This window comes from Rhinopithecus bieti, unplaced genomic scaffold (assembly GCF_001698545.2).
Source record: "Rhinopithecus bieti isolate Rb0 unplaced genomic scaffold, ASM169854v2 scaffold_33303, whole genome shotgun sequence".
Taxonomy (NCBI): Eukaryota; Metazoa; Chordata; class Mammalia; order Primates; family Cercopithecidae; genus Rhinopithecus; species Rhinopithecus bieti.
In genome coordinates this window covers 223,452-238,193 of record NW_016814421.1, presented here as the reverse complement: position 1 = coordinate 238,193, position 14,742 = coordinate 223,452, and the positions used below count along the sequence as shown (strand labels likewise).

The 14,742-nt window shown below is 39.1% G+C and overlaps 1 protein-coding gene across 5 annotated transcripts in view; it reads left to right on the top strand.

The window, feature by feature from the left end:
• CCDC68 (coiled-coil domain containing 68) overlaps positions 1 to 14,742 on the top strand; it is a 59,064-nt gene that overhangs the window by 23,521 nt on the left and 20,801 nt on the right. For all 5 annotated transcript variants that reach the window (XM_017850154.1, XM_017850153.1, XM_017850149.1 and 2 more), the window contains exons 7-8: positions 1,125 to 1,253; positions 7,217 to 7,299. In XM_017850154.1, the coding sequence (XP_017705643.1) occupies positions 1,125 to 1,253; positions 7,217 to 7,299 (212 nt within the window). The remainder of the gene's footprint in view (positions 1 to 1,124; positions 1,254 to 7,216; positions 7,300 to 14,742) is intronic.

Sequence of the window (14,742 nt, the reverse complement as noted above, 5' to 3'; positions counted from 1 at the left end):
TTTATATTTTAATATGTAAATATATAAATTTTAAAATAAAAAATGTACATACACTTATACATGTTCTTTTTTGTTCATTTGTTTTAAATCTGAAGTATATACACTAGGGTCAATAAAATCTATCTGAAAAATATATTCTAGAACTGGAGAAGTCAAAAAAGTGTGTGTATGCCTGTGTGTGTGTGTTTGCCAAAATTAAAAATATAAAACAGCTAAAGGTAAGTTCACTCATAATAGTTTGGGGCACCCAGGTGTCTGTCAGCTCAGGCTGTAGGAAGGTCCCCAGGGGAGTACAGTAGGAAATTCACTGCCTAGGTGACACCCTTTCACGCATCAAGCTGTGGTAGTGATGGTTGCATACTCACATGCATGCAAGGTGCAGATGAAGAACATAAGCGGGAAGCTGATGAGGGTGCTATGCTATGGGGGGGCTTGTGGGGACAAGAAGCATGCATCCCTGTAATGTGGCCTCGGCACTAGCCTGGAGTGACCTGACTGAAACGCCCGCTTGGTATTTACAAAGGAAGGCAGACACTTATTTTTCTCTCTGAAATGTCAAGCTTTGTTGAATACACATGTGGAAGAGTAACAAGTTAGTCGACACAGTCCCACTGTGCCTATTACCTGCTAGATGGAGACTTCTCTCCTATGATCCCTCAGCACAACCCCTGCTCTATGCCTATGAAGTAGCACGGTGACATGCTGAGGAGAGTTATTCTGATTTTATGACACTTTCTGATTAAAAATAAAACGTGTTTTAATTGAACCTGTATTTTTGTTGTTGTTGTTCTGGATAATAATTGTTGAGAAAAAGTCAAAAATGTTGCTTTTGTTAAATTAGCATCTTTCTCTCTTATACCAATTCAGGAAGTATGCTTTATGGTAACAAATGGAAGCATTCTAGGAAGAATATTTATATTTATTATAATTTTAATTCTTGATTTAATGTTGTTGTAGTCTATCAGGGTTATTTTGAAGGAAACACTGAAATCAAAAAAAGTAATTCTAAACAAGTATGAATTCTGAATTTTTTTGGCTAATTAGAAAATTGTAGAAAGAGGTAATATGTGTATAGGTTTAATAAAAACAGAGTTTTCACAACACAACTGTTTCTCTGACCATAGGTTAACAAGCTTGAAAAAGAACAGAAATTGAAACAACATGTTGAAAATCTGAATCAAGTTGCTGAAAAACTTGAAGAAAAACACAGTCAAATTACAGAATTGGAGAACCTTGTACAGAGAATGGAAAAGGTACAGCCCTGGAGAATTAGAAGATTTTCTTACTGACAGGGTTAGGATGAGAATGAAATAAAATAATACCAAAATAAATAGGATATTAAATTAAATAAGATATGTTAAGTGAAAGTATTCTTTACAGTATTTGCCCTTAGGAAGTATTTAATATTAATTTTCCCTTAAACATTTCATATGATCTATACTGGAGTGATTGATTTACCTTTCTGCAAATACTGTAGTCATATCATCATTTGTCACTTTCTAGGAAATATATGACTTAGAAAGGGGAACCAGGTGAGGCTGTGAATGCAACTAATGGAAAAGAGCACAAAGTCCATCTACTAGGAGTATTAATATAGCAGGTCCCTGTAATCACAGCATTTTTATGTATTAGAGTCAGTGCAATATCCATTTTTGACCACCCAAGTCTACTTTGTGTTTGCAAAAACCTATGGCTGCACTAGGAGAGATACAGTTTACATTAAGAAAAGTCATTCTATAGAAATTGGAACTTTAAGAAGGCACATTTAGAGAAGAGTAATAATAGAATAAAAATTTGAAAATATTTCATGCCATGTTCATTTAAGTAGCTAGCACTCCAAATATACACAAAAGGTGAACACATAAATTTGTGTATGTATGCCTTAGAATTTAGAATTTGAACAAATCAAGGAATATTATTTTTTAATAGCAAAACAAAGAGAAAACTGGCATCTCTGAAACTGAATTGGGGATAGAGAAAAATATAGGCTTTGGATACTAGTAAATATCGCCCATACATTTTTTATATTTATTGTATTTGCCTCTATTCTTTTTAGCTTTAATTTGTTTTATGAGTCTGCCTGGGGTTATGCCATTTCATAAATGTCATTTCAAAAACATCACATTTCAATATTCAGGTTTCTTATCAAAGGAACTTTGATTTGTTTAAAAATATTTCCCAAGAATTTAAAGTTTTATGACATTGTGATTTGGTTGAATTCGTAGTCTTGGTGAAGGACCTATGAGGAAATCACAAAAATTAAGTATGCCCATTATCAAGTGGCTCTAAGATAATAGTATTCAGCTGCATGTATATTATGCGGTAGGTCACTGAGTGTTATACTTTAGCAGAATCACTGGGCTAGAATCTCCTTAAGCAATTAGTTTATCCAGGCATGACAGTTTATAATTATGCTGTTTTGGAAAAACTGTAATATTTGGATGTGTACCTGGTAGTGGCAGAATACTTGATCTTATAATAAACAGCTTAACAAAACTAAGATAGCACAAAGAATATTTGCATTAAGGAAAGAAAGACAATTCTGGGAAATGAGTAGAATTGCTTAACCAAACAGATTGATTAACCAGCTTGAAATTTAAGTTTAGTCTAGGGCTCATGCCATCTCAAACCCAGTAATATTGGGTCAGGTTTAGTGCCCCCAAATTAACAAAAGAACAGGCTGGGCACGGTGGCTTATGCCTATAATCCCAACACTTTGGGAGGCCAAGGTGGGTGGATCATGAGGTCAAGAGATCGAGACGATCCTGGCCAACATGGTGAAACCCTGTCTCTACTAAAAATACAAAAATTAGCTGGGCATGGTGGCAGGCGCCTGTAGCCTCCCAGCTACTTGGGAGGCTGAGGCAGGAGAATCACTTGAACCCAGGAGGAAGGAGGTTGCAGTGAACCGAGATTGTGCCACTGCACTCCAGCCTGGGCGACAGAGCGAGACTCCGTCTCAATAAAAAAAAAAAAAAAAAAAAAAAAAAAAAAAAAAAAAAAAAAAAAGAACAGTAGAAGACAATTCAATTTCTATTTCCCAGTGATCCTAGGAAATGTATACTAGATGTTAGTTCATCTCAGAGTTCTGGGGTATATTTACTTGACGGTTTACTAAACAAATATTTGAACACCACCATGTGTAACATAGAACTAGGGGCTGAATATATATATTTGTGAATGAACCAGTCTCTTTTTGTGGATATGACAATGTAGTATATCTGGATTGTGTGAGGCTCAAGGAACTTCCCAAATCTCCCTTTCTTAATTCCTCTATGGGTCCTTTAGGGAGGCTGAAAGTGCAGTCAAAGGCAGAAGAGCATGCCCTAGAATAAGGTTCAGTGACTCAGATCCTGGCAGGACATTCTTGGGAAGTGATGGCCTAGCTCTTGCCCTGATAATAACTCTTAACAGTGGGCTGTCTCCAGGAGATCTTGGACAAAGGAAGTAGACAGGATGCGCATGACTTAGTAAGGCCATGCAGCAACCTTCCAGAATAGTTCAGTGACTTTCTAAAGTGCAGCCTACTGGAATCTCTGGAGGGTGGAGGTAAGTGGGGATGATGTGGAGGGGCAATGTGCAGTTTTATTTAAAGTAAAAGATGGTTTAGGCCAGGTGCGGTGACTCACGCCTATAATTCCAGCATTTGGGGAGGCTGAGGTGGGAGGATCGCTTAAGGCCAGGAGTTCGAGACCAGCCTGGCCAATATGATGACACCCAGTCGCTCCTAAGAAAACACAAAAATTAGCTGGGCATGGTAGCACGTGCTTGCAGTCCTAGCTACTCTGGAGGCTGAAGTATGAGAATCACTTGAACCTGGGAAGTGGAGGTTGCAGTGAGCCGAGATGACGCCACTACACTTCAGCCTGGGTAATAGAGCAGGACTCTGTCTCAAAAACAAAACAAAACTAAAAAAAGCAAATTGGTTTTAAAATATTTTATATTTGTGAAACAAGCAAATAAATAAAACTATAAGGAACAAAGTTGGGTAACATCTTGGTTTAAAGAGAGACTGAGGAGACAGGCTGTGAGGTAGGGTGTCTCAGGTAGGGAGTGTGGGCCAGAATAAGGGGAGGGTGTACTGGGCCTTTTATATCAATAGGAAAAAGACACAAATTCAAAAGAAAGTAAAATTAAAATGAACATCCTCACAAAGGTTGATAAATATTGCCCTGGTTGTGGGTGCCCCCTGGAGAAAAATTTACTTGCTACTCACTTGAACAATCCACTGCTCCAGTAAATAGCCATTAGTGGTATGAGGTCTGGTAATGAACACATTACTTAAAACCTTCACCATCTGTCCCACTTTAATCAGGAATGCAGTGAGAATGAATTCCATAAGCACAGTGATAAGCTAGCAAAAATGCCCAGTAAGAGCATTTTAATATGGCATATGTTCCATTTGCTAGCAGTGCAATTCTGTTACATCATATTTGTTTTCTAGTGTCATTGATTTAGCTCCATTGCAATTTTAGAGCTCAAAGGCACTTTTGAGACCACCTAGTTCTTCATGATCATTTTATAAATGAGGACAGCATGAACCCGAAACTGTTCCACAATCCTCCACTTTCTACATCACAACCCTTTCCATTATGCCCCCGTCTTCTCTCATGCTGGACAAAAATGATAGAGTTGGTTCCAAAACATTTAGATGTTAGCATTTGGCCATGATTGAAATTGGTGCCCTCTCCGATCAGACTGCTGAGGGAAACCTGGAGCTGTCTGGAGATATGGCTCTGGGAATAGTGGGTTGCCCACTGTGTGATGCTATGAACTCCCTTTCCCTTTCCTGAAGACATTGCCTGAAAAGTGCTATCTGGTATGGTGAGATTTTCTGTGTTGTCAAAGAGGAGGCAAAAAGAACCCAAGCTAGATGGCAGAGCCTGGCCAAGGGAGAGCATTTACTAGTCTGGTTGTCTGGTTCCCTTGACCCCTGTTTATGAAAATCCATTAATCAAGAGTAAGACTATTAAACATTCGTTAGGCACCATTTTCCCTCAACATACAAATTCAAAATACATTACCTGTGGTATGCTTTTTGACAATCCAAGTCTAATCATATGCTTGTAAGATGTATCTGTGGGCCGGGCGCAGTGGCTCGTACCTGTAATCCCAGCACTTTGGGAGGCCAAGGCGGGTGGATCACCTGAGGTCGGGAGTTCGAGACTAGACTGACCAACATGGAGAAACCCCGTCTCTACTGAAAATACAAAATTAGCCAGACGTGGTGGTGCATGTCTGTAATCCCAGCTACTCAGGAGGCTGGGGCAGGAGAATCGCTTGAACCTGGGAGGCAGAGGTTGCAGTGAGCCAGGATCGCACCACTGCACTCCAGCCTAGGCAACAAGAGCAAAACTCTGAAAAAAAAAAAAAAAGAAAGAGAGAGAGAGGGAGGAAGGGAGGGAGAGAGAGAGAGAAAGAGAGAGAGAGAGAGAAAGAGAAAGAAAGAGAAAGAAAAGGAAGGAAGAAAGAAAGAAAGAAAGAAAGAAAGAAAGAAAGAAAGAAAGAAAGAAAGAAAGAAAGAAAGAAAGGAAAGAAAGATCTGTGATCCCTCAGAAATAATTTGAACACAGCTAGGGCAACTCCAGGGCTATTTTTATGTGGCAAGAATACTATAAGAAAAATTTGAAAAAGCGTGCAGAACACATAAGATATGAAGTAACCAGTGCCTTCAAATTATTATATATTGAGGTCCAAATATGTGCCAGGAAGCCTGTATCTCTTTTACATATATTATCTCTATCATCCCAACATTTCAATATAGGTAATATTATCCCCATTTTAGGAATTCTCAGAAGATACAAATATGAGTCAAATGAATATAGAATGAATACATGTCAAATGTTGTAACTCATTAATGAGGGAAACAGTAAGATGAGAAAGCTGGTTTAAATAAAATATTTTCAGAAACTAGTCATTTATAGGCATTTTGGAGAAAAATTGAAAATAGTATAGGATTACTAGATTAAATTTAAAAAAACAGTTAATATTCTTTAAGGAATTAAACCATAATCTTTGGGATTATGTCTTCTACCAGACAAAAATCTACAAATTTACATGCAACTTCACAGACCCAGGGCTCTAATCAAATAATAAATAATAAAAGCGAACAAAGGAAAATTATCTGAGATAATTAAATAAATCTTGGGTCAAATAATTAAACGATGACCCAATATGACATTAAAACTGCATGCTGTGTATTGTTTTTATTTCCAAGTTTGGGTTAATTTTTCTTAATATTGGTAAGGCCCAAGAGTTGAAAACCTTGGCCAAAATTTAGAAACCAGGTTAAGTCCCTATGCACAATCTTTGTGATGTTTCTGCTAGACAGCATTGCCTTGCTTTGTACTACTCACTCAGAAGCTGCAGCAGGAAGTAATTTTAAACAGCATTATAGATAGTTTCAGCACACATCTTCCAGTCAATTCCATCCAAGTTGCCAATACCAATTCCTGCCTCTTTTCAATCTCCCTTGATTCTTTCCAACTTGGCAACCTAAACCATCAGGCCAAAGCACCAAATTCCTTTTTTCAGCTGAGTGCCATCAAATATAAAATGAACACAATCATCTCAGCTTCATTTTTCATGGTCTTGTCTGTTTTCCTTTTGAATGGAAAGGCTTTGGCTTAATAATCAAATTAAGGCATCTTTTTAAAAGATATTCTTTCCCAATATCATAAAATTGCAATCTGAGTTTCTCCTGTATCCTAATTGGAAAGCATTTGTATCCTTTGTGGCCTTGATCCTTCATCAAAAATACGTTTATTGTTTTACTACCTTCTGACAGATGACATGTAGTACCTAGAGGTATCTAGTGTCCTTGGATACCAACAACTCAGTCTAATGCAAGGGAAGCAGACGTAAGGGTGGGAGAGCCAGGGTCTAGCAAGGGATGAGCTGGCTGTTTATGTGTGGTAGGATGGGGAGAGGTGAGTGGGAGAGGTTGAACTGAACAGGCTATGGGCAATACCTTGGAAGATGAGCAAAAGAAGTCCTCCAGGCAGGTGAGAGAGTGAAGACAATTATTTTTGGCCTATAGTTGAACTATGTGTAAAGCACACAGGAGAATACTCAGCTAGGTTTCCTTGAAGATAAGAGTAACAGCACATGGGAAATTAACTCTTTAGCTCAAGCCATAGTTCTAGTATAACAAGAGGAAGGCCTTACCAAACATACACATGTAGTTCAGCAACATTTGTATCTTATTTTCTCCTAGGAAAAGAGAACACTACTAGAAAGAAAACTGTCTTTGGAAAACAAGCTACTGCAACTCAAATCCAGTGCTACATGTGGAAAAAGGTTTGCAAAGCTACCTGTTAAGTAAAAGCAGTTCCTGATTTCTTTCCTGTCCACTGGTATGCCAACCAGGGAACAGAAGATCTTCTGTCCCCCAAAGAAATAGGATGACTGACAGTGCAGGAGGAAGGTTGAATTCCTGGGATTAACAGTCATGTAGTTATGTACCTCCCCTCCCTCAAACTCAGAGGAATCACAGAGCAGTTGGGGGCAGGGGGCAGAGTCCACTGGGGGTGCAGGGAACCCCACAGGAAGGTTAGTCTTTCTGAAGAGTGAATGAGTGAGTAAGCCTGGCACCTCCTGGTTTATCGTTTGTGCTAAGGAGGATGCTTGAGAGGTCTTTATTCTCTGATGCTTCTGTCTTAGTTAATGAGTCTCTTTTACAGCTAACATTGCACTGGCCAGCCCACAAGCGGAATTCTAAGATAGTTTCCTGATACTCCTTAATTCTGTAGGGTGAAGGAAATACTATGGACAATATCCATAGTTCTTTGGACTTATAAATACTCATAGTTTACAAGTAGTCACAGTCCTTAGCATGTTGGGGGTGGGTTTGTGGGTATCGCCATAATCGCTGTGCTACTCAGCTGCTATTAGAAAAAGTATCTGTATTATCATGTAATAAATCATATAATAAGACATTTTCTGAGATTTTTCTTTATTTCTTAAAAATTCTAGTCCAACACAATCATTGTATGTTCCGATATAATTATATTGTTCAAAGTCAAATCAATTTCAAGATCGTAGTTTGTCACCCTAGAACTATTGTTCACTAGGATATTAGGCACTGTTATGGACAGAATTCAATGGTACGTCATTTATTCAATGATATGTACTCAGACATCCCACTTTCTCAGTCTTTCAATTTCCTCCCTACAGGCTCCCTGCTGCTTCCTTTCCTTTTTTATCTTTCTTCCCACCTGTCCTCATCTATTGTACCTTCTGCCTGGCTTGTATTCCTACATTTTGGACCACATATGCCAAAGCCCAGAAATGGGCTGATCCTGGCAATTACACACACACACATTTGAAATATACAAGATCCCAATAAATTATTAATTTTCCTAGCTTCTTCCCTGTGACAAACATGTAGACCAAAACAAGGGACTTCTAAGATAGTTTTATAACACTGCACATTTCTGTAGAGATTGAAGGAAATACTGCAGAAAGTATCCTTAGGTCTTGGAATTACATAAGGATATTCATAACTTCAATCTAAGTAAATCTTCAGTTAATATTTTTCTTAAATAGGCAGAGCTTTTCCTTGTAGCAGAACTACTGATTTGTACGTGTCTTCCATTAAAAGTTCAGGCCATCCAAGTTTGATTTTTTTTTTTCCTTTAAAAAATGTGCTTTTAAAAAATTGGTGATAGGGCTATTGTCCGTCTTTGAGACAACAATGTAGCTCTTTTAAAAACCCACTTGATCTATTCTTTCACTTCTATTCTATATAAACAGTTTTTATAAAGAATTCTTTAAAAGCTCCAAGGAAGTTTTAGAAATTTCTTGGGGAAAGTGGATGTTTGGTGTTTCTAGAAAGGTTTTTCAACATCCAGGCTTATGCAATTTTTATAGATTGTGGGTATCACACATATTTGTGATTACTTATCACTTTGTCTGAGCTTTATGTAGAGGCATTCAGTTTGTGAAGTGACAAGAAAATGAAATCAGTAGGAATCAGACTCTTTTGGTTGAAGTAATAGAGACTTGATTAAGCTACCACAAAAAAGAGGGTTTCTGTTAGGTTAAGATTAGATAGATAGGGTCATAAAAGAAGACAGAGAAGTTAAAAGATTTGTCTTCTTAAAATAAGGTTGACTCCATATTTCTATTACCATCACTGGTAATTGACATAGGTAAAATGCTTTACAGTTTTCAGAATAACCTCAGGGACCTTCTTTATTTTAATCCTTTCATTCACCTTTCCGGGAAACAGCTGAAATTCTAATTGAGTTGTGCAAGATTGCTCAATCTCTCAGAAGTTATAGAGCTGGGAGTTTTCGCTCCTACATTCTCATACATAGCAAAGCATGTGCTCGTTTTACTATAAAAGATTTTGACCATCTTTCTTTTATTTCTGGAAACCTCTGAGGATCTCTCAAACTGGGTTCTTCATTCCTCTGAGTAACGATTAGCAAAAGACCATTTTCTGACTTTTCCCTCTGCCCTGCCACATCACAAACAAATATGCAGGCCTTTTTAAGAGTTATCTTTTGGGGAAACATACTTGGGATTGATACGGTTTGGCTGTGTCACTACCCAAAAAGATGAGAATCTTGAATTGTAGTTCCCATAATCCCTACGTGTCCTGGGAGAAACCTGGTAGGAGGTAATTGAATCATGGGGGCGGTTAGCTCAATGCTGCTGTTCTCATGAGTTCTCACAAGTTCTGATGGCTTTATAAGGGGCTTTTCCTCCTTTTGCTTGGCACTTCTTGCTGCATGGTTTTGGCCCGCCATGGGAAGAAGGACATGTTTACTTCCCCTTCCAACATGACTGTAAGTTTTCTGAGGCCTCCCCAGCCCCGCAGAACTGTGAATCAACCAAACCTCTTTCCTTTATAAATTATCGAGTCTCGGGTATGTTTTCTTAGCAGCATGAGAACAGATTAATAGCGATTGTAAAAATAAACAGTGTTGGCCCTTCCATATTTACATAGGTGCTGCTTAGGAATGGAAACTCCTTAGAGGAGAAAAAACCTTGAAGTTGAGGTTGCATGTCAAAGCATATGGTTGCTACTTAAATTGTACATTTATCTGTGGTAGTTTGGGGTGAGAGTGTTCTCTCAAGGCACACCTTTGGTACCACCAATGAAAATAATAATAAAGAAGAATTTTATGGAAAATAGTAAGACACATTCATGAATTTTGTTGAAATGCAAACAGGGCTACACCTACATCCAAGCTGATTCTTTCCCTTAGTCTGGCCTGGGAATGGTAAGAATCTGACCTCTTCTGTTCTTGTGGTTGTGGTCCCTAGTTATTCTCTATTCCACGGGGGGCCCATAGTCAGTGATGTTCACACTCATGGAAGTCCAGAGAAACATTGGATCCTAAATAGAAGTCAATATGAGTCCCCACAGATGGTAGTAAGATTCTTTTATAGCTTCAGAGAAGCTCTAGGATGCCACTAATCTCACTATCTTCTCTATCCTGTGGGATTTCTATGTAGGGCTATTCATATTTCCAATGCCTCTGAAATCTGTAGTGTACCCAGAAGTAGCCTCTTGGAGCCTGTAACATGGCTTTCATTGCTACTTTTACTTTCTTTGTCTCAGCACCTAGCTCTTTTGGTTTCTTCTGGAATTTTCATTCTCATAAACATCTTACTGTATGAATCCCTGGTAATAAATGTACTTTATAAAGACTGAAACATGTTATATTCTTGGGCTGTGTAAATATGGCCGTGCTCAGGCTATTCATGCCCTTTGTGAAGTTTTTAAGAAAATCTAAGGTTATTTATAAAAACTATGTAAAATATAATATGATTGCTTAATTTAGAAAAAAATTAGATGATGAGGACAAGGAGATAAAATAATAGGTATACCATAAGGTTTGTTTACAAAATTAGGCCCATGGATGCTACAAACTTGCTCACAGGAGACCACTGACTCAGTTTTACATTTTCCAGCAGCCAACTCAAACAGGAAATGATGATTAGTTTTGTGAGTCACAATTCCACATGATTAAAACCAATCAGGTGTTTGCAATCATTCGGTTATTTCTAATCTATCTATAAGGCCAGAGTATGGTCATAAAAATAACCCTGAATAATGTTTTCAACTTACCCCTTGTAATAAACACAAAGGCTTACCTCAAAACATCATCTAAACAGAATAGCATGATGCCAACACAATCCAATAAAAGCCACTATAACAGGAACAGAGGGCATTGTGAGAAAATCCAATAATGCCACCCTCTATGGTATAAGTTGACCCAAAGATAGATTCTCAAGTATCGTGAGGAATGGAGGGAGAGACAATTCTCCATGAACTCACTTTCTTTTCACCAACCCTTTGGGAGACGTTGGGGAGTACAGAAATTGAGGGTGGGCTTCCTGTCAAGTGCTTCTTCTATGATCATCCCATGTTGCTAATTAGAGGCAAAGTAATTTATTTTCACATTTCTGCAGTTGAAGATAGGATTGACTTCCCTTCTTGAACACTAAGGAATCTAACAGGAAGTGAACCAGAAATAGTTTTCTCTTCCCCCTCCTTCAGTGATGAATTGAGAGAGAATCCTCAATTCCCTCCCTCAAAAGGGTAGGGCAGAGATTCTCTCTTCTTTTTGTTGGGGCTTTTTTTTTGCTTGCCCCCATTGGCATTCCAGGCTGCTGGTTTTTTCCAGCTCCAAGTCTGGGATGTGTGAGATAAAAAGAAACCCCAGAGGATTCACCATTGTGTCATTTCTTGGATCCCAGGTTCTGGAGCCAGTCTGCCTTCTTCTCTCCACTGTTCAGAGTCTTCTTGTGTTTTTTTCATATACAATATCCAGGGCTTTTAGTTGTACTTAGTGGAAAGAATGGGGAAAAGCATGTCTTCTACATTTTCTTAGAAGCCAAAGCTTTTCAGTTCTGCTTTAATTTCAACATTTGCTTTATATCTTTATTCAGTTGCATTGTAGAGGAAAACATGGTCAAAAATTATGTTGAGACATCAGAAAGCAGAGCAGGAATCCCGGATACAGACATTTGCCTCCTTTTTTTAGACTTGACCCTTCCTTATGTTTTCTTCCTCCAGTTTTGCTTGTGTAGCTCTTTATTAAGACTGGGCTGGGTGCAGTGGTTCATGCCTGTAATCCCAGCACTTTGGGAGGCTGAGGCAGGCAGATCACTTGAGGTCAGGAGTTCGAGACCAGTCTGGCCAACATGGTGAAATCTAGTCTCCACTAAAAATACAAAAATTAGCTGGGCGTGGTGGTGGGAGCCTGTAATCCCAGCTACGCAGGAGACTGAGGCAGGAGAATCACTTATACCCAGGAGGCAGAGGTTGCAGTGAGCAGAGATTGTGCCGCTGGGCGACAGAGTGAGACTTTGTCTCAAAAAAAAAAAAAAAAAAAAAAAAAAAAAAAAGAAAGAAAAGCAAAGAAAAGTGCTTTAACAGAAAGATAAACAACAAAGCTCAAAAGAATATCAAGTGACAGCTTACTTAGATATATTTTTACATTTAAAAGTCTTAAATGGATGATTAGGCTTCCTATTTATTGGACAATCCTAATAGAGATTTTCTGCAATTTCCTTTAGTCACTGTTTTAGCGTATTAATGGAAATAAGTGAAGCCTCAAGGCCTTGTGTTTTCAAGAGTGCTTCTAGAAATATTTTTCTTCTACTTTGAGGCCAATTTCAAGTTTTTGGTGTTTTTTTTCCACAGTGAACTTTGTGGTAATATCTTCAAGGGGTACATGGGCAAGTTTTCTGAGCTTGGTATTTTGATAGAAAATAATAACCTCTGTTCCCCGTATCTCAAGCCATCTTTTTTTCCCAATGATTCCAAGGTTCTGGGTCATGGGACACAAAGAGAACCATTTTAAATACTCACCTTTAAGAGCTTACAATATTTTTATATTTCGTGCATATTCACAGCTAGCTTGCAAGGTATCTTAAGCTCTTTCTCACTACTTCCCAGGAAAGTCCTGAGTCTGACCATTAAGTGGGTCATAGCTGCTCTTTCTGTTATTTTTATCTTTTCTTCTTTCACTTTCCTTGCTGGAGCAATTTTGAATTTTAGCACCAGCTATGGACCCAATTTCTGTTTGCCCTCTGTGTTTTTATTTTTTTAGATGGAGTCTCGCTTTGTCGCCCAGGTTGGATTGCAGTGGCGCAATCTCACCTCACTGCAACGTCCACCTCCTGGGTTCAAGTGATTCTTGTACTTCAGCCTCCCCAGTAGCTGGGATTACAGGCGCACGCCACCACGCCCAGCTAATTTTTCTATTTTTAGTAGTGACAGGGTCTCACCATGTTGGCCAGGCTGGTCTCGAACTCCTGACCTCAAGTGATCCACCCACCTTGGCCTCCCATAGTGCTGGGATTACAGGTGCCAGCCACCACACCCAGCATAATTTTGTATTTTTAATAGAGATAGGTTTCGCCATGTTGGCCAGGCTGGTCTCGAACTCCTGGCCTCAAGTGATCTGCCCGCCTTGGCCTCCCAAAGTGCTTGGGTTACAGACGTGAACCACCATGCCTGACCTGTCTTGATCTTTATATTCTCCAGTCATCTTTTCCTAGTAACTGAGGTTTTCTTCTGAGGCTCCTCAGTTACTCCGTCCTCTGCATGTTCGCAGCAATTCTACCCTGCAAGGGTTCTGAGCAACATCTGCAGATTTCTCAGCCCTGCCCCTCGCACGCTCCCAATCTCCCTGGACTTCTGAAGACATCTTGCCCCTGAAGATTCTCTGTGGCCAGTAAGCCTTCTCACTGTCTGTTAGGAATATTTGCAGACATCCGAAGTCTGGTCTCTCCTTGGAAAGCTCTTCCATCTCCCCGCAACATCCTTAGGGTCTGGAGCCTTACCCGCTGGGGTCCTGAAATTTCGTCAGTCTCCTGTGCCTCAAGAAGCCTCTGAACCTCAGATCTAGGGACAACTGAAATCTAATGTGAATACAGGCTGGTGCTGATGCAGCCATTCTCTGAACTTGAATTTTGGAAATACTGTGAGAGCTCAGTATTGCTGCCATTGTCAGTTCAAATTACATGGGCACAAAGCGTTCTCATCTGAATCAGGCATCAGCTTATTTCTTTTCAAACACTTCCTGCCATGGACTGTGGAAAGGAAAACAAGGGACTGCTTGCTCATTTACTTTGTTTGGATTCCCTACTGCCCCTTTCCAAGAGAGAAAGACCAATATAAGCCTCTCTGCCAGGTACGGGGTCCTTTAAATGATCGTGTTATAAAAAGCAGATAAAATATCGGCACAGCTGAACTAGTGATCGCCCTTCAGCCTGTGTTGACAGTCTACATTTCTTTCATAGCTTTTCTTAATTTGATAGTTGCTTGTACTGTTAATTAAGAGGAGGGAAATGGACTTTTGCAGTGAGATTTAGTTGTGTAGGTATGATAATCAGACATGTTTCTGATTATCATCTAAAACAGAGTAGCACACTTGATGCATGTTCTTGTTCCCCCATCATTTTGTACCTTCTCTTTTTGTTCTCTGCATCCTTCTCTCAGGCCCCTCATTTGCTTCCCTCCCCTCACCAATGTCCTAGGCATCCTGTTCCCTGTAGATTTCTTGTGCCTGTACTCCCAAACATCCTCCTGTCTTCCCCTCCTGTCTCTTTCAAGAGTCCTGGAAGTTTACAATAATTTATTTTATAATTATAAATTATAAATTTCTTTTGTTTTTCTTTCCAGGACTCTAGTGGACCAATTAAAATAAAGCTTCCTTTTTTTGTTTTAATTTCAACTTTTACTTTACCTGCGGGGGTACATGTGCAAGTTTGTTA